This window comes from Mytilus trossulus, chromosome 7, assembly GCF_036588685.1.
Source record: "Mytilus trossulus isolate FHL-02 chromosome 7, PNRI_Mtr1.1.1.hap1, whole genome shotgun sequence".
Classification (NCBI taxonomy): domain Eukaryota; kingdom Metazoa; phylum Mollusca; class Bivalvia; order Mytilida; family Mytilidae; genus Mytilus; species Mytilus trossulus.
Window position 1 is genome coordinate 38552086 of NC_086379.1, and position 25500 is coordinate 38577585.

The window sequence follows — 25500 nt, forward strand, 5'->3', positions numbered from 1 at the left end:
TAGCACCCGCAAAGTGGAAAGGGATTAATATAAGTTGCAAAACTTGTTTCCCAATCCACTATAAATAAATATGTTTAAACTAAACTAAACTGGGTTATTCCATAAGGTAACCAATTATATTTTTTTCTGATGTATTCTAGATAGATGGTTGGTGTACACAAAAATGTGTAACTCATCACATGCAATAACCTAAATACATCATGATTGCATGTAACGTAGGCTAAGACGCATATTGCCATCTCCGAGTTTTATTAATCAAAATTATCTGCCAAATTGCAATTTTTGCAATAAGTTGAATGTTAATAATGTCAATTATCTTGGTGTTTTCCATCGAACAATTCAAATTGGTTCCAAATACTGGTCATTGTGTAACTCGTCATATACATTGTCTGGTGATTGCATTCCGATTTCGTCGTATTTCCTGCAAAAAAGAAGCAACACCACAACCATTATTTAAAATTGACGCAAACAACTGCTAAGATATCTTTAATCCTTTCTAAAATAGTTGATTCTATTGTTAATGAAAAGGATGGTCTGATTATTCTAATGCAGAAATGTCATAAGTGATTCAACTATTATGCCATAAACATTTCATAATTGGCATTTTGGAGTTGCTCAATGTTTTGGCACTGACATGAAAATACGGATACTGTTTTAATAATATTTGCTGTTGTAAAACTTTGTTAATCATTTTAAATTTAGGAAGTATCTCCCTAATGCACAATGTAGTTTTAATTCTATGTCAAGGCTTGGCATTACCGGAAGGCATTTATTGTCAGAAACCGTATCTGGTGCAGCAAAAAAATTGTGTAGCGCTAGTATTATGAATATAGTTACTGACTAAATGATAAGAAGCTACTTCCTATTTTACTCAAGATACGTTTTTTTTGGTAAATTAAGGCGACAATAGGTTACCCATGTTCAAATCTTGTAAATCAATTAGTAAGAGACAGTTGAGGTAACAATACAAATCAGAGGAAATCATTTGAACTCCAAAAGAAGCGAGACGAGTGTATTGGCATGGTATGTGTTAACGGCTATGCATGAATACTCAATCAAAATATCATAATCGGGAATAAGACACAAACATTAAAATAACAATTCAGACGCATATATTTGAACTTTAAAATCTTATACCCGAACACATTGTATCTTAAGCCGTTCTCGTATAAATGTGCTAAAATTGATGTTAACTTTCTGTTCAATGACAAAAGTTTGGTAAAGCCCCTACTTATTATAATGCTGGTTGTAGAAAAGGCCAAATACTTCACGCCAGACTCCGGTTGAACTGCAGTGGCTTAAATGAACACCTTTTCCAGAAAAATATTGTTCTTTCCAGCCTCTGTATATGTGGGCAAGTTGAGAACAGCAAACATTATTTGCTAGAATGTCATAATTATAGACTCATCAGGACACCATTTCTACACTTCCAATTTGATATATTATATACACATTATTATCAGGTAATGAACTTATCAATGATGAGGAAAACGAAAATATTTTTAAAGTTGCAAAGATTTATTTTAGAAACAGGGAGATTTGGACTATAGCACTCTATTTTTATGTCGAAGTCGATTAAGATAACTCTATTTAAAGGAACCTCATTTTAGAAACATTTACATATTTCTTAGCGACATAGACAATAATATAAAAGAAAAGAATTTATTTTCCTCTAAGTTCAGTATTTTTGTGATTTTACTTTTTTCTCGTTTCCGAATCCCTGTATTTATATTGTATAATTATATTTCGTGCATTTTTTGAAAATAAAATATTGTTTAAACTAAAAATTTGGTATGTGAGACGAATATTCAAATGTGTATTACTTCATATCTGACAGATCATATCAGAATATCTTTGATAAATTATTTTATTTTTCCTTAAAATTCTTTCACTCTCTTTATCTTCTAAAATGCATAGTGAACCAATCAATCTCATTTGAAGCATCAGCATTCACCACTGTAAATACTTTCTTTTTTCCCATTTTCAAGGTAAACATCATCAATTAACAAAACTATTTTTTATCATTCTTAGATACTGTTATCCACCATTTTCTACATTTGAAAATGTCTGTACCAAGTCAGGAATATGACAGTTCTTGTTCATTCGTTTTTGATGCGTTTTGTTATTTGATTTTGCCATGTGATTATGGACTTTCCGAATTGATTTTCCTCTCAGTTCAGTTTTTTTGTGATTTTACTTTTTATCATACATTACCTGGATGTTTGTCTGCTTTCAATTGTATTACCATTAGAAAATCCTGAAAGATAAGAAACTGATGAAATTTTGGTTAAGAACGAGAAGGAAGGATTAGGTTGGTTATAACGATTTTTTCAGTTCACATTTATCTTTCATCTAAAATAAAATATTGTGCATACTGTTAGTTGTTTTTGTTTGTGAAAATCTGTTGATAACTGTCAATTCTAAATGATGGTATTTTACATGTCTAAAAAGTTTGTTGAACATGTTTTCATTGTTTTTTTTATAGAATACTTAACCAAATTTACAAAATTCAGATGTTCAAGACAATAATATATCTTTCGTTCAATACAGTACATTTAGAATGCATTTATTATGCGATTTTTTTAAAGAAAGGACAAAAATTATAGAATCATTATTGTAATTCCCAGTCGTATTATTCGGAATAACCAAATATTTGACAGTGTTCACATTTATTTCAATTGAAACGGAATACCTGGTTGGTATGATTAAAAACCCTGATTTAATGTACAATTACTCAAAGCATGTTTGTAAAAAAGATATTTTAAAATAGAATCAAGATATATGATACATCAATTTAGAAATAAGGAATGTAGAAATCATGTTCTTTAATAATTATTGATGTTATTTGTGAAAACTTCTTATAAGAAAAATAGAAATTCACTTCATCCCTGGTTAATAACCAACCTTCGTTCTGTTGTGATGGAGTACTTTGTTCTGGTGTAACCATATCTCTGTCACCTGTACAAAAATATCAGATAAAAAGGGTAACAATATAAAAATAAGCAACCGCATAGGTGGAATTGATCTTTTAGCATAACAAATTACTAAATCGAAAAAGAAAATAACATTTGGACTAACATTTATCAGGAACGCCCAAACCGAAAAAACTGAAAAGCAAGGACGTATGAAAATCTGAATACGTGACTAGCTATATGTTTAAACCATAAACGATGATGGAATCAAGAGTTGATGGTGTCTGTATTTTTGAATGCTTATTTATGCATATTTCATGTAGGAGAGGGCATGTGTTTATTTTATTCCCACCAGATTCATACATTTAAATGATTATGGTTTATTGTTCTAATGAACAGATACAATCCTTTTCTTTTTTGATAAAGTATTGTATTGTGAGAACTTGACTTGTTGTTGCTGTTGTTATGATTTGATAATGAAAAATTAAAATTCGTCTCATGTATTTTGATATACATTTAAGAAGACTTTTCAAAATATGTGATTTTATTAACTTTTGAAAAAATAATATTCTCTGAAGTTAATTGCATATTAAACCACATATCACCCGATGCAGGAATCAGTAATAAAATTATTCCACATCCCAAGGAAAAAGAATTTATATATGGCAACAATTTACAACAAAGATTTACATTATACACGTGGACGTTTGGTCTGACTCCCTGTTGTTCCTTTATTTTCCTTTGTTTTCCTCTTATACTAGTTGATGTGTTTCATTCGGTTTTGGTTTGTAATCCGGATTTGTTTTCTCTCAATCAATTTATGACTTTTGAACACCGGTATACTACTGATGCCTTTATTTAATATTTTACTTGAATTATATGTGTGATGGCACATAAATAATAGCGCGGTTCACTTTTCTAAAGGTAAATAGGCCGTTTTATTCAAAATCCAATTCATATAAAAATTACACTTTTCGTAGAAGATCAATATTAGATAATCACCTTGTTTTCTCTGTTTTATTATGAGAGCTATAACAATGGTTATAACAATTGCCAAAAGACTTCCTAAAACAGCTCCAACTATAAGGGCAGCATTACTACATGGTTTCGTTGTAGTCACTGTGAATCAGAATACATGAGGTACATTAAATTAAAAAATGCAAGCTTTTTGTTCTATGACTTGTCTTATTTTTGGCTTTCAGACCTTCATAAGTATGTTCAGAAATTTAATTTATTGAACTACAGCATACATAGCATGATATAGCAACATACAACCAAAAAAAAAGTCAATTGAAGTTGAAAAAATAGTATGGGTGGGATAAGATTTGTATGTATTTTTTTTATTCTTTCTGCTAAATACTGTTAGACACAGCTTTATGAATATGTATGTACATAAATCAATTACTTACACCTACATAAATCACAAGGTTAAAAAAGTTCAGTTTAGCTAAAATATAAATCACCTTTTTCCGAGCAAGAAATATTGGATTGTCTTATGTGTACGTCAATTACAGCTCGATTGAACCGTCCATTGTCTGTCAACTCAGTAGCCTGTAATAAAGAAAAAGAGTGAATTGACGCTTCCGAATAGTACAGTACTAGGCAAGATAAACCACAAAAACAACATGAAATAACAGCGTCGTTTTGCAGTAGAATAAAAAAATAATCACAGAAATATTCGCCTGCCATCGGAAAATGTGAGTTATAAATATCAAATATTGAATTTAGCAACGATACAAAGAAAGTCAAATATATGTATGAAAAAAGAAACAAAAGAGTAATGGCATTATTCCCTTTATATGCGATCCTACCATAGTTTTGAATTTTTTGACGACTTGTCTGTCTTAATTATATGTAGTTGGGTTAATATGTTATATAGAAAATGAGTCTTTTAGTTGTCCATTCGTTTGATGTGTTTTATCATTTGATTTTGCCATGTTATTAGGGACTTGCCGTTTTGAATTTTCCTCGAAGTTAAGTATTTTAATGATTTCACTTTTTAGTTTATTTATGGTAAAGTTTATTCAGTTTTATTGTACTGGTATATGTGTCGATGTTCTACTGATATTGATTACCTTTATTATGATTTTCAAAATATTAACGTCATCCGGACCAATAGGTTTGATTTGCGATACTGTAGCACTTGAAAGTGTTCCGTTATTTGTCAAACTATACAGTGCAAACCTGTCTTTATACCCAGGAGGCAAAGCTTTATGAAAAATAAAATACAAAATCAAGATCATGGCAATTGTATTTATACGAAACCATCCCCATAATTCAAAACTTCCCTAGACTCGCTTGAGGGCCTAAATCGGTTCTTAAAATCCTTTATATCAAATCTAATATATTATTTACGATCTACATTTAAAAAATAAATCAATTCGAATTCATGAATAGATTTAACTATCCAGTGTTCTTATTCTGCATATATGTACCTGTTAAGAGTCACACCTTTTGAAGAAATGCAGAGCTCATCGTAAACTAAATAAAATTAAAAACCAATTGTTCAAAGAACAATTGAAGGTCTTTCCACAAGTAAAGTTCTATTTTATTATAAAAATATTAAAAATCAATCTAAAATGTCAGTTCCCATGACTTTATAATGTATAAATATGAATTTAATGCAAAGGTCAAAATCTAGAACGTCCTATTAACCTTTGACCTTGACCTCAATTTCAAGGTCACTAACCAAGGACCTCAAATAAAAAGACCCTAGGTCTGTTATATGTATGGTTAATTAGTTATATCACTTTAGGCATAATTTTAAATATAAGATGGGCGAAAACTCTCATTTATTGTTTACGCACCCTTCCAACCAAAATTTATGAGTTACAACATGTCGCAACTCACAATTTAGTAAAAATAATTTGTCAATATCTTTCATGGTTGTTGAAAATAAGAGAAAATAAGCCAAAATCAAAATTTAGAATATGACCTTGACCTTTGACCTTGACCTTATTTTCATTTTTTTGGACCAAATAACTTAAATCCAAAGACCCTAGGCCTATATCACTGATGGTTTACCAGTTAGAAACGCATATCACTTATATCAAATGCATAAGGGGAAATAACTCTCATATGGAGTCTCCAGAAAGCTTCGGTTCAAATGAATATCCTAATCCTGAAGAAGTAACGAGCAATTTGGTAAAAAAAAATTGTCGTAATCTTTTACGGTTGCGAAGGAGTAGTGGCCACAAGAAAAACAGTGTTTGGGGAGATAACTCTTACAACGTAAAGTATTTTGTTACGCAGTTGTAAATTTTTAAAGGGTATAAACTATACGACATCATATTCCAAATATCTAAGCGACATCTTTTGAAACATCAATACTACGCAAGAAAAAAATTTAGGCGGAAGAAAAAAAAAAAAAAAAATAATAATAATCAGAACAAATTCAATAGGTCTTTCCACGGAAAAGTGGAAAGACCTAATAATCAGAACAAATTCAATAGGTCTTTCCACGGAAAGGTGGAAAGACCTAATTAAAAACCAATTGTTCAGGTCTTTCCACTCGTAAAGATCTATTTTGATATTGAAATATGAAAAATCAGTTTAAAATGTTAGTTCCTATGGCTTTATGATGTATTTATATGAATTTAAAGCAAAGGTCAAAATCTAGAACGTCATCTTAACCTATGACCTTGACCTCAATGTCAAGTTCACAAACCAAGGACCTTAAATCAAAAGACCCTAGGTCTTTAATATGTTTGGTTTATTAGTAAAATCACTTTACGAGTAATTCTAAATGTAAAGATGGGCAAAAACTCCCATTTATTGTCTGCGCACCCTTTCAACCAAAATATACAAGTAAGGACATGTCGCAACTAACAATTTATTAAAAATTATTTGTTGATATGTCAAAAGGTATTTGAAAATAATGAAAATAAGCCAAAATCAAAATTTAGAATATGACCTTGACCTTTGACCTTGACCTCATTTTTATTTTTTTGGACCAAGGACCTCGAATCAAAAGACCCTATGTCTTTATCACTTATCGTTTACCATTTAGAAATGCATATCACTTAATTAAATGGAAAAGGGGGAATAACTCTCATATGGAGTCTCCGTAAAGCTTCGGTCCAAATGAATATCCTAATCCTGAAGATGTAACGAGCAATTTGGTAAAATAAATTTGATGTAATCTTTAATGGGTGCGAAGGAGTAGTGGCCACAAGAAAAACAGTGTTTGGGGAGATAACTCTTACAACGTAAAGTATTTTGTTACGCAGTTGTAAATTTTTAAAGGGTATAAACTATACGATACCATATTCCAAATATCTAAGCGACATCTTTTGAAACATCAATAATACGCAAGAAAAAAAATTAGGCGGAAGAAAAAAAAATAAAATTAAAAACCAATTGTTCAGAGAACAATTGTAGGTCTTTCCACAAGTAAAGATCTATTTTGATATTGAAATATGAAAAAATCAGTTGAAAATGTTAGTTCCGATGGCTTTATGATGTATTTATATGAATTTAAAGCAAAGGTCAAAATCTAGAACGTCATATTAACCTATGACCTTGACCTCAATTTCAAGTTCACAAACCAAGGACCTTAAATCAAAAGACCCTAGGTCTTTAATATGTTTGGTTTATTAGTAATATCACTTTACGCGTGATTGTAAATGTAAGATTGTCAAAAACTCCCATTTATTGTCTGCGCACCCTATCAACCAAAATATACAAGTAAGGACATGTCCCAACTAACAATTTATGAAAAATTATTTGTCGATATGTCATAAGATATTTGAAAATAAATGAAAATAAGCCAAAATAAAAAATTTAGAATATGACCTTGACCTTTGACCTTGACCTCATTTTTATCATTTTGGACCAAGGACCTCAAATCTAAAGACCCTATGTCTTTATCACTTATGGTTTACCATTTAGAAATGCATATCACTTTCTTAAATGGAAAAGGGGGAATAACTCTCATATGGAGTCTCCGTAAAGCTTCGGTCCAAATGAATATCCTAATCCTGAAGATGTAACGAGCAATTTGGTAAAATAAATTTGTCGTAATCTTTAACGGTTGCGAAGGAGTAGTGGCCACAAGAAAAACAGTGTTTGGGGAGATAACTCTTACAACGTAAAGTATTTTGTTACGCAGTTGTAAATTTTTAAAGCGTATAAACTATACGATACCATATTCCAAATATCTAAGCGACATCTTTTGAAACATCAATAATACGCAAGCAAAAAAATTAGGCGGAAGAAAAAAAAAAAAAAAAATAATAATAATAATAATCAGAACAAATTCAATAGGTCTTTCCACGGAAAAGTGGAAAGACCTAATAATGATGTCTCAGTAAATGTTAACACAGATATTCAACTAAATCAGCATAGTTCATTTTTTTCGATTTTGATAGACCGAACAAGACTGATATGGAGCTCTGCATTTTGTCACTATTATTCTATGTTATGTTTGAAAAAATTTAAGATTCTAGAGTTGAGCGATCACAAATATGTGTAAAACCCTCGCAACATTATGTACGTGCCTCCCCGAGTTTGCTATTTGAGTGCTGTCTGTTATATATTTGTTTTTCATTTTATTGATATGCCAAATATCCGGCTTTTGGGTTTCGAATTGAATTTCACCTGGTTTCTTTGGAAATCTTAGATACATTGCGTTTCCCTGAGGATAGGGTTATCTCTGAGTTTATCTTCTTTGACTGATATTGTTTCGATAATCATCATGCAAAAACTAAAAACCTAACTTTATTTAACAAATATTTTTTTTTATTTTATGAATAATATAATAATTTTTGTTTGAATAAATCTGGATAAACTATATCTGTTGTAGGAGTTACAATTCCTTATCTAAATTTACAAGAAATATAAATACTGGCAATGAAAAGAAATATTTTTTTCCTTTTTTGAGTTGAGGGTGGTATAGCGCGTAGGAATTTATTGTTTTCGTTTTTTTACCAACGAAAACAAAAGAACAAGGACAAGTCACAAATTAATTAAACTGAGAAGGACTTTTCCTTATATAAAATGCCTGTATCAAGTCAGGAATGTGACAGTTGTTTTTCATTCGTTTGATGTGTTTGTGAATGGACTTTTCGTTTCAAAATTTACCTTGTAGTGCGTGTGTTTTTTTTTTTTTACTTTTTATACGACCGCAAATTTTGAAAAAATTTTCGTCGTATATTGCTATCACGTTGGCGTCGTCGTCGTCGTCGTCATCGTCGTTGTCGTCGTCGTCGTCCGAATACTTTTAGTTTTCGCACTCTAACTTTAGTAAAAGTGAATAGAAATCTATGAAATTTTAACACAAGGTTTATGACCATAAAGGGAAGGTTGGTATTGATTTTGGGAGTTTTGGTCCCAACATTTTAGGAATTAGGGGCCAAAAAGGGCCCAAATAAGCATTTTCTTGGTTTTCGCACTATAACTTTAGTTTAAGTTAATAGAAATCTATGAAATTTTGACACAAGGTTGATGACCACAAAAGAAAGGTTGGGATTGATTTTGGGAGTTTTGGTTTTAACAGTTTAGGAATTAGGGGCCAAAAAAGGGCCCAAATAAGCATTATTCTGGGTTTTCGCAAAATAACTTTAGTTTAAGTAAATAGAAATCAATGAAATTTAAACATAATGTTTATGACCACAAAAGGAAGATTGGTATTGATTTTGGGAGTTTAGGTCCCAACAGTTTAGGAATTAGGGGCCAAAAAGGGACCCAAATAAGCATTTTTCTTGGTTTTCGCACCATAACGTTAGTATAAGTAAATAGAAATCTATGAAATTTAAACACAAGGTTAATGACCATAAAAGGAAAGTTGGTATTGATTTTGGGAGTTTTGGTCCCAACAGTTTAGGAAAAAGGGGCCCAAAGGGTCCAAAATTAAACTTTGTTTGATTTCATCAAAATTGAATAAATTGGGGTTCTTTGATATGCCGAATCTAACTGTGTATGTAGATTCTTAACTTTTGGTCCCGTTTTCAAATTGGTCTACATTAAGGTCCAAAGGGTCCAAAATTAAACTTAGTTTGATTTTAACAAAAATTGAATCCTTGGGGTTCTTTGATATGCTGAATCTAAAAATGAACTTAGATTTTTTATTATTGGCCCAGTTTTCAAGTTGGCCCAAATCGGGTTCAAAATTAAACTTTTTTGATTTCATCAAAAATTGAATAAATGGGGTTCTTTGATATGCCAAATCTAACTGTGTATGTAGATTTTTCATTTTTGGTCCCGTTTTCAAATTGGCCTACATTAAGGTCCAAAGAGTCCAAAATTAAACTAAGTTTGATTTTAACAAAAATTAAATTCTTGGGCCTCTTTGATATGCTGAATCTAAACATGTACTTAGATTTTTGATTATGGGCCCAGTTTTTAAGTTGGTCCAAATCAGGATCTAAATTATTATATTAAGTATTGTGGAATAGCAAGTCTTTTCAATTGCACAGTATTGTGCAATGGCAAGAAATATCTAATTTCACAATATTGTGAAATAGCAAATTTTTTTTCAATTAGAGTTATCTTTCTTTGTCCAAAATAGTAAGCAAGAAATATCTTATTGCAAATTTTTTTTTGATTGGAGTTATCTTTCTTTGTCCAGAATCAACTTAAATCTTTGTTATATACAATATACAATGTATATTCACTTTTTACTACCAACTGATAAATTTAAATAATCTTTACCATTCAGTGATAACAAGCAGTTTTTTTACATTTTATTTAGTTTATTTTATGATGTATTTAAATGAGTAGTTATTGTTCCAAACTCCATTAGAATATTTTAATTGAGATTAGTTTTGGAATAAGGGAAAGGGGGATTTGATTAAAAATTGGGTTCAATTTTTCTCATTTGAAATTTCATAAATAAAAAGAAAATTTCCTCAAACATTATTTTGAGAGGATTAATATTGAACAGCATAGTGAATTGCTCTTAGAGAAAACAAAATTTTTAAGTTCATTAGAACACATTCATTCTGTGTCAGAAACCTATGCTGTGTCAACTATTTAATCACAATCCAAATTTAGAGCTGAATCCAGCTTGAATGTTGTGTCCATACTTGCCCCAACCGTTCAGGGTTCAACCTCTGCGGTCGTATAAAGCTACGCCCTGCGAAGCATCTGGTTACAATATTATCATGCAAAAAGCTATGAAAAATTGGAAATGTTATAAGATAATTTTGTTTTAAAGGCAACAGTAGTATACCGCTGTTTCAAACAAAGAGAGGAAAAGAATTGGCGTGTTCATTAACCTAAGTTTACTATCTGTTGACTGTTTATGACATATGAAGTAACATTGATACCATATAAGATTGCAATATACGCAGCAGCCGCAATGCATAATAGGGGATAAGTACAAATTTATATTTCATTTATTACTCTTCAATACTTACTTTCTACAATGCTCAATTGTATACGAGCATTTAATGTATCCTGATCTCTAGCTTTTATGGAATCTATTATCCCCTGGTCTTCGGCTGCCCTTAGAATTAGTTGTGATGCCTAAGGAAAATCACTTAAATAAGAACTATTGGTACATCGGATATTAAGTTTGATTATTTCTCTAATAACATTGAATTTCCAGTTTTTAGTTATATAACATCAATTGAAATGTGTCGATGTTTATATTTATGTGCAAAGTTTAAGTTTAGGGGTAATAAAACTAGGGGAATCGCATATATTTCAAAAAGGATCAATAACAGATTCATGGACAAAATAAACGTTTTCTTTTATTTTATCCATCACCCATAAAAATCTTAACTCAGCCATTAGTCATTATATGTAATTAGTCCTATAACATATGACCTCGGGGGCAATATTTACTATTTCAATTTACTGTTTCTAATATTCTTTTTTACTATCAATGTGTCACCCGCATTAAAAATAAATAAATGAAAATATCAGTATAAAACGTTAAAAATAGAATAAGAATGCGAAGTCATATGTTATAGGACTATATATGGAATATAACACAATAGGTAAAACAATTACTAACATAGTATCTAGAACTCTTTTCTTGTGCTATCGTTAGATGAAAAGACAAAATACTGTGGATTCATTTATTTTTGTGGGTATCAATTTTCGTGGTTTGAGGAAAACTTACATATTCGTGGATATTTAAATTCGTGGTTTTGGCAGAGTCTTCAGTCATTCCTTTAGAAAATTTGTAATTCGTTGAACATTTAAATTCGTGGTTCTCCTGTACCCACGAAATCCACAAAATTGGTATCCAACGAATATCAATGAATCCACAGTACAGTAGAGTTTATATACGTACAGTATAAGTCAATTCGTGATAATTACATTGTGTCGATTTTATACGTTCGTCTCATAACTCTGTTCGAGCAGTTTTTGTATAAGGAGTATACATATGTAAGTCACTGATGCCATATCATTGTGCTGATATTAGCAAAGGGATCCAAAACACCGGCATCCAATATTAAATCAAGTGGAACGACCTGAACCATGTTGATTATGTTGTTATAGGGGAAAATGTACATGTTGAGTATGTGAAAGAGTAACACATTCAGAAGCAAGTGTAATTACCAAAACCATGTACGAGTCATAATGTACATGTTTGGTCTACAACCAAGTTAAATCAAGGCGCCCTGACTATAGTTTACCAATGTCCTAATCTTTTAAATCGATAAGGTAGAGACAAATCGCTGTAACAAACCAAATCATAGGGAATCCCACGGAATCCAAAAGCAGCGATACTGTTAACACGTCTGGAGTAAATCACTGAGAAACTCTAAGGAAACATCAAATTGGGATTGTTGATAGAAGCTTGTAGCCTATGCATTTTAAACCAAAGTATGAAGTTATATGTCATCTTTTCATATCAATATCTTGGTTAATACTCCGCCCAATAATTATTTAGTATATTGATGAAAGTTGATTAGATCATCTTCCGATACCAACAGCCAAGTAGTCAGTACTTCATGGTTGACGCGATTTGTCACTGAAATTGCCATATTTTTGTTTCGAAGTACTAAGAAGTTTCTACCAAAGAAATAGACGTTCTTTAACTTCGTAATTGATTTAACCTTTTTGTGTTTTTGTTAACTCGAGCGTCAAATGATGAATCTTTTTGTAGACGAAACTCACAACTGGTGTACAAAAGTTCAATACTTGTATCAGTGTGGAGTTAATATTACATGCTAAACCAGTATTAAATCCCTAGTGCACACCCTCTGTTAGTGTTCTTGTACTGTGTTATTAATATTTTTCTAGCCATTTATAAGGAGTACACAGACAGCGTAGTTTCATTATATCCGCAAATTCACCCCGCCAAAAAAATGTCTGCCACGATGATATAAAGTCTGAAAGATATTGATTTTTGTAGAAATGAAAATTAAAAAAAGGGAATGATAGTAATCCAATGTTCTGAGCCCCATCATTTGTTATGTCCATTGAAAAGAACGTGTTTTGGGTCATACCATCTTTAATTTAAATAAAGACATATATAAGAATGCTCTTTAAGATTTCATGTATTTCTTTAAATTTGTACCACAGAATAACGTGAGAATAGACTATTTTATGTAGCAAAACATTTGACAAAGAGTATATAGAAATCATCAGTCAAAGAAAGACAACTTTTTTTTTTTTATCAGAACAGCTCTCAAAAGATAGAACAAAAATGTATTCAGTAATGTTGTCTTTCAGTATTTTTTTTTAAACTGTCAGAAAAGTTATTCACCAATATTGAATTGACCGCAAGCTAATTCGCTTTCAGAATATAATGCATCCTGGGTTATAATTTTTCAAAAGTGTACACCAAAACGTCGTAATAGACAGTTTTAATGATTATATAGTTGTATAGCAAATCGTGACGAATTACTTGCTTTTTCATTCCATGAAATTTAAATGGTAAAAAGTGGTCTTTCGGAGCATTTATATTCTCAAATTCTGGTCAACTAAGAAAGACAAGATATGTGTTTTCATTTTGTATTTCGCTTACAAAGTTTACACTACTGAATGAATGTGGTTGTTAAATTTGATAGTTGATGTCCATTCGTTTGAAGTGTTTTATCATTTGATTTTGCCATTTGATAAAGGACTTTACGTTTTGAATTTTCCTCGGAGTTCAGTATTTTTGTGATTTTACTTTTTACCAATACTTACAGTTAAATGGGGGGATATGTCTGTCGAATATGTTGGATTAAAGCAATTATTATCAACCCGAAAGCAGCCTTGATACTCAAAAACAGGACCAAGGTCATCACCATCTCTTACATCAATAGTCATGGTAACTGTACTTGTTCGTCTTTCAGAAATTACTTGTGCCAGGTCCTAATTATTGTTATTGCGAAACAATTTACATAATTGACAAACACAAAATATAGAGATTCGAAAATTAGTTTGATTTCATAATAAATAAGACATATATGTGTTTATATGTATCATTAAAAGTACGGATAATATTTTCTGTTAGTGATAAAAAAGTATTTTTCAGTCACGATTTCAGTTATGTGTGTACGTGATACCATCTTTATTTTGTGAATATTTAAAATGTAAAATAAAGAATTAGAATTAAGTAAATACAGTATTGAATAAAACTACAAACTTGTCGTCTTTTTTGATGTTCACTATACTAAAAGTTTGTAAAACCTTCCCATACATTAATGACATGTTGTTGAATATTCATAGTCTTTGGATTTCTAGTAATCTGATTGGTTGGTCTGAAGATGGAGCTGACAAGGCGCGTTTTTTTGTATTTCAAGAGAACGAGTAATGAATTTATAATGGACGGATGTTTATGTCCAGTTATAGTTATAATTGGATAAATTTATAGATTGCATATTTTTAAAATGACAGACTTGACATTTTGACAATTTGTAAACTGTTATGTAGGATTTCACTGTGTAATTTACAACTATGTACATTTGAAATAAATCCATAACTGAGTTGGGTGTTTTATGTCACTGGTTAATACATATCATAAAACCTAGCTTTTTGTGTTGTATATGTAACCAAAAGTCAGCTTTTACATGTGCGTACTATAGTTAAGTTTCTCATTTATAATGTTTCTAAAGTAATACTGTTACATTGACTTACTGTCACAGAAACTGGAAGAAAATATTTTTTGACTCTTTCAAAATCCAGCGTTGACTTTACTGCAATAGACCCGCGTCGCGGCGATATGATTGTAAATTTCTTTGCCGCATCGTTTGAAATAAAAGAAGAAATAGGTTGTCCCTGGGGAAAAAAAATCAATATTTTTTTTTTTTAGTAAAATGTAAATCATAGGTTTTATTATGTGCTGATATAGCTTATATAATTTTACAAAATTAGATTAACACGGGTTTTAACATACGTGTTATTCAATACTTGAACAAAACTTCTACATTTTGTGATTGTTGGTACGTAAACTATATAAAATTTCAGCCACAAAACAGAGTTGTCTAACATGTATTTACAAATATTAAACTTCTGCCTTTAGTAAATTTTCCAATAATTTGGTATAAAATGTTAATTACCGAAATATCAGATTGAACTATCGTAAATTCAAATTCACCATTTAAACCAGTGTCTTTGTCCATGACTGTAACCAATTGTACCATTTCACCAATGACAACGCCCACTGGCGTCAACTGTAAACATTCCAGAAACGTCTGATTATCATTAAAACAATACACTTGCATGTATGCATGCAATCAAAAAAAAAAAAAGAAAAAAAGAAAAAAAAAAGTGTTGTGCTGCACAAGTAGTTCAATTTCTTTCTGGAATGCATTCTTCGGGACTGATTCCTATATCATGCAAGAATGAATGAATTTAAGAAATAATTTATGCAAGCTATACTTGATCTAGTTGTTTTAACATAGGTAGGCAATATATTCATGATTATTTTGCCCGAGAGATAGTTATGGCTAAAAAAAAAACCACGAATATAATGCCTACCCATGTTAAAACAGTTTACTACAAAAAAGTATAGCTTGCATCAATGATTTCGATTCTGGTAATTTCAATGTCCGATGTGTATAAGTGTAGAGCGCTTGTGTAGGCTCTTCCATGAACCACCTCCCTGTTTTTACGACTGTCAATGTGATTTTTCAGAGGGAGGATATTTAACAGCCAACATGAACGGCTGTCGTATCTAGGTCAAATATGTCAATTTCGAATTGCAACACATGGCAGCCCTAATAAATGAATTAGTAACAACATGTGCATTATTAAAGAGTTTAGAAGTGTATTAAGTTAATGAAATACATTAAATGCTTGCCAATTTGATAAAACTCATTATTCTGTACTTGTCAATATACGCATGTGCAAACACATTTTATTGGATTTAGAGCATGGGTTTATTCACAAAGCGAAAGAAGTACGTCATATAAGAATATAAAATAATGCTGTAATTAAATAAAAAATTCAGCCATTGAACTAAATGTATTAATTGAAATCGTCATACGATTTCTAAATATAGAACAATTTGATTATTTGACGGCTCTCAGTGATACTTGATGTTGACAGTGCACATCGTAATTCCTAATTTTTTGAAATATACCAACAATACACACATGACTAACCCCATCACATTCTTTGTGTTTCTGTTCCAAGTCAAAAGCCTGTATAGTCGCCGTCACGTAAAATTGGCACCATGATTTTTGTCACAATTTTCTTAAATATCAATCGCGTTTACTCGAGATCATGTTTTTCAATTAGCGGAATAAAAATCCAATCCAAATATATACTACTGTCCTACCTTTTATTGTGTTTGCACTGTATAATCCTGACCTTCACATTTTTCAAGATTGTTTTCATTGTAAAACCGCCATCTTGGTTTCTATGAGGATCCCTTACTACATAACATTCGTTACTCTCTGGTAATATCATTGTCATTGATAATACGATTTCCCGCGCTTTTTACATAAAGATGACGCACAGCTCCGAGAGACACAAGAAAATTGAGAGCACGTGGACTCCACGGCAACACTTCCGGTAATAACAATGTCGGATTCCACCATACAAAATAATCCTGGATTTTGTGAAGGTCAGGATTATACAGTGCAAACACAATAAAAGGTAGGACAGTAGTATATATTTGGATTGGATTTTATTTCGCTAATTGAAAAACATGATCTCGAGTAAACGCGGTCGATATTTCAGAAAATTTTGACAAAAATCATGGTGCCAATTTTACGTGACGGCGACTATAGTTCATAGGATTTTGTTCGTTCATGTCTGTCATAATTGTGTTTCGTCAAATGTTTTATTCTAAGTTTAGCCGTTTGTGTTTTCGCTGAATTGACCCTCATGTTAATATGTCGGGCTTGTTATAGCCGACTATACGGTATGTATTTTTTCTCATTGTTAAGGGATGTTCGGGAACTATAACTGCTTACATTTATTCGTTTTAAATCAGGTTGATAATTGTCTCTTTAGCAATCATACTACGTCTACTTATTTTCATTTATGTTCTTATTCAATACTTCAAACGAACATAAAGCATTTACAAAGTAAAAACTCAACACAGTTTTTGGTTATCAGCTCGCCCCGACAGCACAGAAAGCTTATTTTTATTATAAACAATAAACAAATGTCCAATTTGCTGTCATCGACCGCTGCCATCACATATAAACACAATCTACAATAGAAAAATGTTCTATAAGTTGAAGAAAAAATCATTTCGATTTACATACATGTATTTTATCAACTATTTTCTACATAACATACTGATTCACATTCCTATGAAGTCTTAATAAAAAGGGGTGGGTGGGTGGGAAACGAACCTTTCTGTCGGATAGGCGAACCTCGAATGACAATTCTAGATATCTTATTATAATTTTAGCGCTAAAATTCTAGCATGAAGTTATCATGATTGATATAACTTAAACCGGTAATAACTTACTGATGGTCCAATCAAATTAAACATAAACATGTTTTGATTTAAACACACGTGTTAAAAGTAAACAAATACACGTGTTCCCGAGTAACCTTTATAAATACATATATATTGTTAATCGTCCTATTCAAAATGATATATTGTTGAGTAATGATTTTGTTCAATTGTGAAAACACATGACTGTACAATAATGTATGTATATGTTCATTTGATGATAGTTCAATGTCTGGACTTTATTTTTAATTAAATTACTTTCTTATAACTTACTTACTTATTTATAAAAAAAACCTTTATGTATTCACTTAATAGTCTTTAATTGATGGTTGTTTTATGTTTCATAGTTGTTGAAAGGTTTTCAAGGATACACATGACATTTTACAGTTTCGTTGATAACAAGATGACCCTAGCGTTGTCATTGAAGTTATCGATAAACGACATAGTATTTTTCTACTAGCTTTATCATGTGCTCCAAGAAGTACTATATGAAACAAAAATATCTACGGGTACATTGTAAAAATAGTTAATCATGTGGTGTTTCAAATTTATGGTCACAATCGTTTTAGAAACAGAAAAGTCAAAAAGAAAAGATCTCAATTATTTTACCATAAGTTTTAATTAAAAGTATTGACTGTCAGTTTGCTTCGAATGCCGAAAGCCAAGGAATACTCGGGATCCAGAAAATAGAGGAAGGTAGTGTCAATGCGTATTGAATTTATTACACGATTTTGACTTTTTAAAACAGCATTCGTCACAACTCGGCCGATTCCGTAACTTCATTTAACGAAGAAGAGTAGCGGATTCAACCGAGGATTGCCGATTGTTTCAAACTGCCTACGTTTACGATGAAAAGAAAAGATTGAAGAGGGTGGTAAAGGGTTATTTTCGTGCAACGTTTTCGGCCTTTTTATTTCACGTGTTTTGGTGTTTTGGTGTTTTATTTCTCGTTTTTTTGTGTTTGGTTCGATGTGCGTGCTTCGTATTTCCCCTTATTTATTTTCCGTGTTTCGTGTCGGTGCTCTTAATTTCTTGTTTTTGCATGGTTCCGCATTTGATTAAAAAGTAAATTGGAACTAACTCAAAGTCAGTGAGTTATAGTACCTTTTGAAACCTGTGTTATATAAAAGAAATTGATGTATATTGTTACCATTCTATTTTCTATTGTATATTGCTACTTTCTATTGTATATTGCTATACATGTAATAAAGTCCATCATCGATTAATATTTTTTTCAAATCAGATGCAAGTAGCATACACTAAAAGGTGACCACAAGGTCTTTATGTCCATTAACAATGCCTGCATGATCTCCAAGAACGGCTGAGTAATAACCGCTAGACTAAGTACTTGTTTTCTTAATATTTACAATTTTATTTCTCGAGCTTCGTTTTTCCCGTTTTTTATTTTTCGTGCTACGTTTTTGCGATTTTTAGTTCACGTGTTTCCGTGTTCAGTATCGCTTTACCACCCTCATTGAATGATTTCAAAAGAATGCAATCGGTACCTACCTCATTCACTGATAGTTGGTTGATACTTTTGATATTTTCAAACAGCCTATGTTTACGATGAAAAGAAATATTAAAAGACTTGAAAATCATGCAACCAGTACCTACCTCATTCACTGATATGGGCCGAGGATTCCCTAATATCTGAGGATAGTTATCATTCACGTCAATGATTTCCACGTTCACGGTAAAATACTTTGATACTGAGTCAACCTGAAGTCAAATGAAACATATTATCTACATGAACTAGAGGCTTTAAAGAGCCTGTGTCGCGCACCTTGGTCTATGTGCATATTAAACAAAGAACACAGATTGATTCATGACAAAATTGTGTTTTGGTGATGGTGATGTGTTTGAAAATATTACTTTTTTGAACACTCTTGCTGTTAAAAATATATCTATCTATTAAAGTAGTATGCACTGTGTCCAATTGTAAGAGAAAAAAACATTTGGTAAAAATTTACCAAAATTTACAAAATTTATGTAAATTGTAAAAATTCACTATAAAGGGCTATAACTCCTTTAGGGGTCAATTAACCATTTTGCTCATGTTAACTTATTTGAAGATCTTACTTTGCTGAACATTATTGCTGTTTACAGTTTATCTCTATCTACATAGTATAATAATATTCAAGACAATAACCAAAAACGGCAAAATTTCCATAAAATTACCAATCTAGTGGCGGCAACCCAACAATCGGTTGTCCTATTCATCTGAAAATTGCAGGGCATGTAGATCTTAACTTGATTAACTATTTTACTCCATGTTAGATTTGCTTTAAATGCTTTGGTTTCAGAGTTATAAGCCAAAATCTACATTTTACCCCTATGTTCTATTTTTAGACATGGCGGCCATCTTGGTTGGCTGGCTGGGTCATCGGACACATTGTTTGAACTAGATACCCAAATGATGATAATGGCTAAGTTAAGTTAAGTTTCACACAGTATTACAGAGGAGAAGATTTTTGTAAAATTACAAAAAATTAAGAAAAATGGTAGCATTAACTATAAAGGGCAATAACTCCTTAAGGGTTCAACTGACCATTTTAGTCATGATTGATTATTTGTAGATCTTACTAAGCTGAACATTACTGCTGTTTACAGTTTGTATCTATTTATAATAATTCAAGATAATAACCAAAAACGGCAAAATTTCCTTGAAAGTATCAATTTAGGGGCAGCAACCCATCAACCGGTTGTCCGATTCATCTGATAATTTCAGGGCTGATAGATCCTGACTTGATAAACAATATTATCGGTCGTCCCACTGTCTATATCACTCTGTTCAGCTCTTTTAAATATTATTCCGTATCATGTCTTTGTGACGTCAAATACGTTGACCCGGCCTTAATAACTTTGACCCGGACGTGTCAGCGACGTCATAATGTTTGAACCGACGTTAATAACTTTGACCCGAACTTATCAAGTCATCTTTTGTGTGCTGGTGAAACAAAGAAAACACTTCTGAAACACGCAAAGTCATCGGACCAATCTTTTAAACTAGTTACCCCACTGATGATTATGGACATATTTGGTTCAATTTGGCCTAGTATACGTAGTTTCAGAGAAGAAGATTTTTGTAAAAGTTACAGACGACACCGGACGACGGACGTCAAATGATGAGAAAGTTGCTGCTCGAAAATGCAAATAGAACTATCTTGTTGGAGTCTGTATTCTTACTATCTGACAAGATAATTTAAGATCATTATTTTACAAGTCCAAGATTCTAAGTTTGAAAGAAGTGCTTTTTCTTAATTCAAATACCAAGTGCATATGGGTCTATCCTTCTGAAAACGAACAAGTTTAACCCCGCCGCACTTTTTGCGTCTGAGCCTGTGTCCTTTGTTAGCCTTGCATGATTTTTCATTTTAGTTTCTTGGGTTTAATTCGGAGTTGAGCATGACTTCCATTATCACAGAACGAACTAGTAAACTTAATTGTTAAAGGGTCAACTGAAGGACGCTTTCAGATGCGGGTGTTTCTCGCTGCATTAAAGACCCATTGCTGGCCTTCGGCTGTTGTCTGCTCTATTGTCGAGTTGTTGTCTATTTGACACATTCCCCATTTCCATTTTCCATTTTATAATTCAGAATAGAAGCCATCTTCAACTTTCCCTGAATATGTCAATGCTTATGGAACCCTGACATTATTTTTTACTCACCAGGCGTGTACACTTCAGCATAAATTGTATGCTGTTTAGATCATCGTTCGGTTCAAATGAACGACCCTAAAATATACAAATTTTGACATTAATTTTGCTAAGGGACCCAAATGTTACTAGTTCTGCAATTTATTTATTCCTGCTCACCCTTTAAACAATCATGAGATTAACTTTGTTTTTTTTGGTAGGGTTCGTGTTGCTAAGTTTTTTTTATTTTTTTGTTGTTTTTTGTATTCCATTTCTGACCATGTACTTGTCATTAGATATAAAGAGATGTGGTATGAGTGCCGATGAGGAAACTCTCCATCAAAGTACGGTCTTCATCATGGACCTTGAACTTGGCTCACACCGAACAGCAAGTCATAAAGGGTTCCAAAAATGACTAGTTTAAATCCATTCAAACGGAAAACCAACGTTCTTATCTATATAAAAACAAAAAATTAGAAACACTTATAAACTTCATCAACAAACTACAATCACCGAACATAAGGTTCACGCCTTTGGACTCTGTCAGGTGCAAACAAATGTAGAGGATTTTTAAAATCAGTTTGTTTTTGACTAACGAGTTGGAACAGCCCTTTGACAATGTTATGGAATTTGATGCGACTGTCATATAAGTGTGAGAGGTTAAGCCAGCTATTATATAAAACCAGGTTCAATCCACCATTTTCTACATAAGAAAATGCCTGTACCTAGTCAGGAGTATGACTCAATTAATGTGTTTGGACTTTTGATTTTGTCTTTTGATTTTGAACTTTCCTTTTTGAATTTTCCTCGGAGTTCAGTATCTTTGTGTTTTTACTTTTTAGTATCTTTCATCTCTCTTTTAATGTTTTCAGACTTACGCAAGACAAAAAAACTTTTCTGACTAGTATTTGTAATCAAAGTATGAGGTGAATTTCAAAATAAACAAATTTACTGCATTGGTCGTATGATGTCGCATTGCGGAATAGTTTTTGACGACAAGTTTATATAATAAGGTTGAATACTATACGTATGTGCTGTTGTCAGTATATCGTTTGTTGTATTTAATATATTTATACATATGTATTGATTAGTAAGTTACTGTACCTTTATGTTGTTTTTTTACTATAGTGAATCGATATTTCTGTTCAAATTACAATGTTTGTTCTTGAATACAGTTTTTGAAAGGGAGGTGAGTTGGTTTAAAAGAGTTGCTAACAACCACGACATTGGATCTCTAAAAGATAATTGTCTTATTGGCAGTCTAAAGCGGACCCAGTGCAGTACTGAATTTAAATGTGTGATACATCTAGGGGTGTTTATCTGATCCCCTTTCAATTCCCTACTGAACACATAAACAGTTTCTTTGGATTCTTTTGTCATGTGTTGTTGATATATTTGTCATGTGTTGTTGAGACTTTTGTCATGTGTTGTTGATACATTTGTCATGTGTTGTTGAGACTTTTGTCATGTGTTGTTGAGACTTTTGTCATGTGTTGTTGATACATTTGTCATGTGTTGTTGAGACTTTTGTCATGTGTTGTTGATACTTTTGACATGTGTTGTTGATACTTTTGTCATGTGTTGTTGTACTAAAATAAAACTTTTCCTACGTCTCTGTCTAGTGGTGCATTTAGTCTAATAAAAGTTCTTCTTGTATATCCATCCTGTGAGGTTGGAATTGGTTTTGATTCCAATACAAACAGATTATTCACATCAATCTTTGAACCAGTAGATCCTTGTATTTGTAAAATAATCCCCGTAGCAGAATCTGTTCCGTTCGGAATACCATTGATATGAGTATCTGCTGTGTATTTGTCTGGATAAGACGAAATATCTGTAATATATTTAATCAAACCGAAATTGGATTAATCTGAATAAACTCCTAAAAATTTGATAATAGACATTTTTATTTTTCTGATATTTTTGATAATTTCTCATTTTGTAATTAATTGAACAAATACTTGGCAATAGAACGCTTTGAGCTGTTTGAGTGTCTTTATTACTTATTGGTGCTCATTTCTCTCATCTTTTTGTTTTCTTACTACATGAAAGGAGAGTGCACATGTTTGCGTTTTGAATACAAACTAACTATTGTAATAACTGCTTGAGATCCTCAAATATTTGTCTTGTTAGAAAACGCAGTTCATTATGCATATCCGGCTAGTTGATAAATACGACAAAATGTGAAACAAATGAATGAGAAAGACAAATTCCTGGTTAATCGTTATGAATCAAAACACATAAGACATGTATATTGTACACAGAGACTGTATAGCTGTTTGTCACATGTTTTTTATTCGTTTAACCCTACAAATATCTTTCAGACTAAGGGCTGTTAGCTATGTATAAACATAAAACAATACCTTCAAGTGTGGCTTCTTCTAACTGAATATTGATTAGATGTTCTCCAGAGCATGCTAAAAGCAAAAAGTAATACTATAATAGTATACATATGTTCTATAATATTATACATATGTACTATAATATTATACATATGTACTATAATATTATGCATATGTACTATAATATTATACATGTAAATGTACATTATGTATAAACGTGTCTTGATTTATTACAGGGACTTGGTAAGCAGATAAAGATTTTTACCAAAGTAAACTTTACATTACTAGAAAACAAAGAAATATTAATGCCGACGTAAAAGACGATACTACTGTAATACAAATACTAGCAGTAGACAGGAAATACGAAAAAAAAATATTGCGAAACATTGTTTATCAATTTTTTTATCGTCTTTATTACCGCTCGACGACAAATCAGTGAGAATCGATTTAGAATATGTTTTTGAAAAAAAAATGAGACCAGCTAATAAAATTTCAAAAAGGAAACTTGAAAGCAAACCAAATTCCAGGTCTACAGTGAGAAATGGCCTTGTTTTTATGCAAAAGTCCCATAACGCTGGATTGGTTAATTTTAAGTTATCATAAGTCTTGAAAATTATCATAATCGAAAGGGGTTCAATTAGGGACCTTAAAAAGGGTGGAATGCATTTTTGTCTAAGTCAGAAATGTTTTTTCGCACAAAGCGCACACATTTTTATTTAGTTTTTCAATGCTATCAATCACATTATTTTATTCAAAAGTCAAAACTTAACAGTATAAGGTATGGGGCAATCTTGATTCAGAATATTTTTGGTTGTTCTCCGCTTGAACGATCCAAATGTTAACTTCTACGTCATTTTCAAACTTTTTTCAACTAAAGAAGCATCAGAATGTTTCTGAGAGGCTTAAACGAACCCAGTAGCTAATCGAACCCATACCCATTATTTGCATGGATAGAATTATGGCACATTTCATTCTACCTTTGTGTACTTAAAAAAAATTGCTTACTAAATATTTAAAATAAAATGAAGATAACATGTAGTAAACAAAATTAGTTAAAATCATACTCACGAGAGCCTTGAGGTAAAACATTTTGTACATTAGCCGTGCAGAGAGGAATCGTAGTCTGAAGGAAAGCATATATTACAAGTAATCCCGCCATACATAAATAATATTAAGAGTTAATTTTGACCGTGTGAAATGACATACACATTTTTAAGTTTACAAACTTTTTTTTAATGTTTACAAGCCTAAGGGTCATCAGACGATCACCTGTACCATCTATAAAGTGTGAAACATCAATTGACCAAATTGAATAGAAAAAGGTCATTTTCCAGTTCGTTGGATGGCGTTTGTACATGTTTCTAAAGTAACCAACTGGTTTCACTAAATATGAAATCATCGTTGGAAAAAGTTTTAAATCTCATATATTAAAAGTAATTTTATCTTGGATCGCATTCATTTACACTTATAAAATTATTTTTTTTCAGGTCAGTACTATTAAATGGCGTGAGACGAATAACTTGACCATTCATTATCATAATTATATAGTGGTATGAATAAATGTGTGTTTATGCCAATATTTTCACTTAACTTGTGTGACGCAAGTATAAACTAAATTAAATCCATAAGTAGTTTATTACCTAAATTGGCAATAAAACTACATACTAGTACATGTATGTACTTATTACTTAGTTTATAGTTATAGTAAAGCGCAAAATTTAAACCATTTCAACATTGTGACAAGTGTTCATTTTTAGGACAATGCGAGACAAATTAATTTTTTTCCCTAAATACCGGCTGGGCCTTTGGAAT

General features: G+C 31.6%; 1 protein-coding gene across 2 annotated transcripts; it reads right to left on the minus strand.

The window, feature by feature from the left end:
- Positions 1-216: 216 nt before the first annotated feature.
- On the minus strand, positions 217-24970 carry LOC134727014 (cadherin-99C-like). Of its 2 annotated transcripts, none has more exons than XM_063591399.1 (15): positions 24757-24970; positions 23710-23763; positions 22957-23180; positions 21380-21445; positions 19327-19431; positions 15356-15469; positions 14934-15074; positions 14001-14168; positions 11270-11378; positions 4988-5121; positions 4376-4463; positions 3915-4031; positions 2905-2958; positions 2215-2257; positions 217-421 (listed from the first exon to the last, which is right to left on the minus strand). In XM_063591399.1, the coding sequence occupies exons 1-15, from the start codon at positions 24845-24847 to the stop codon at positions 340-342; spliced, it is 1590 nt and encodes a 529-aa protein (XP_063447469.1). In that variant the 5' UTR covers positions 24848-24970; the 3' UTR covers positions 217-339. The 2 variants fall into 2 exon arrangements, with proteins under 2 accessions (XP_063447469.1, XP_063447470.1); XM_063591400.1 differs by having other exon boundaries at positions 24753-24970.
- Positions 24971-25500: the final 530 nt, after the last annotated feature.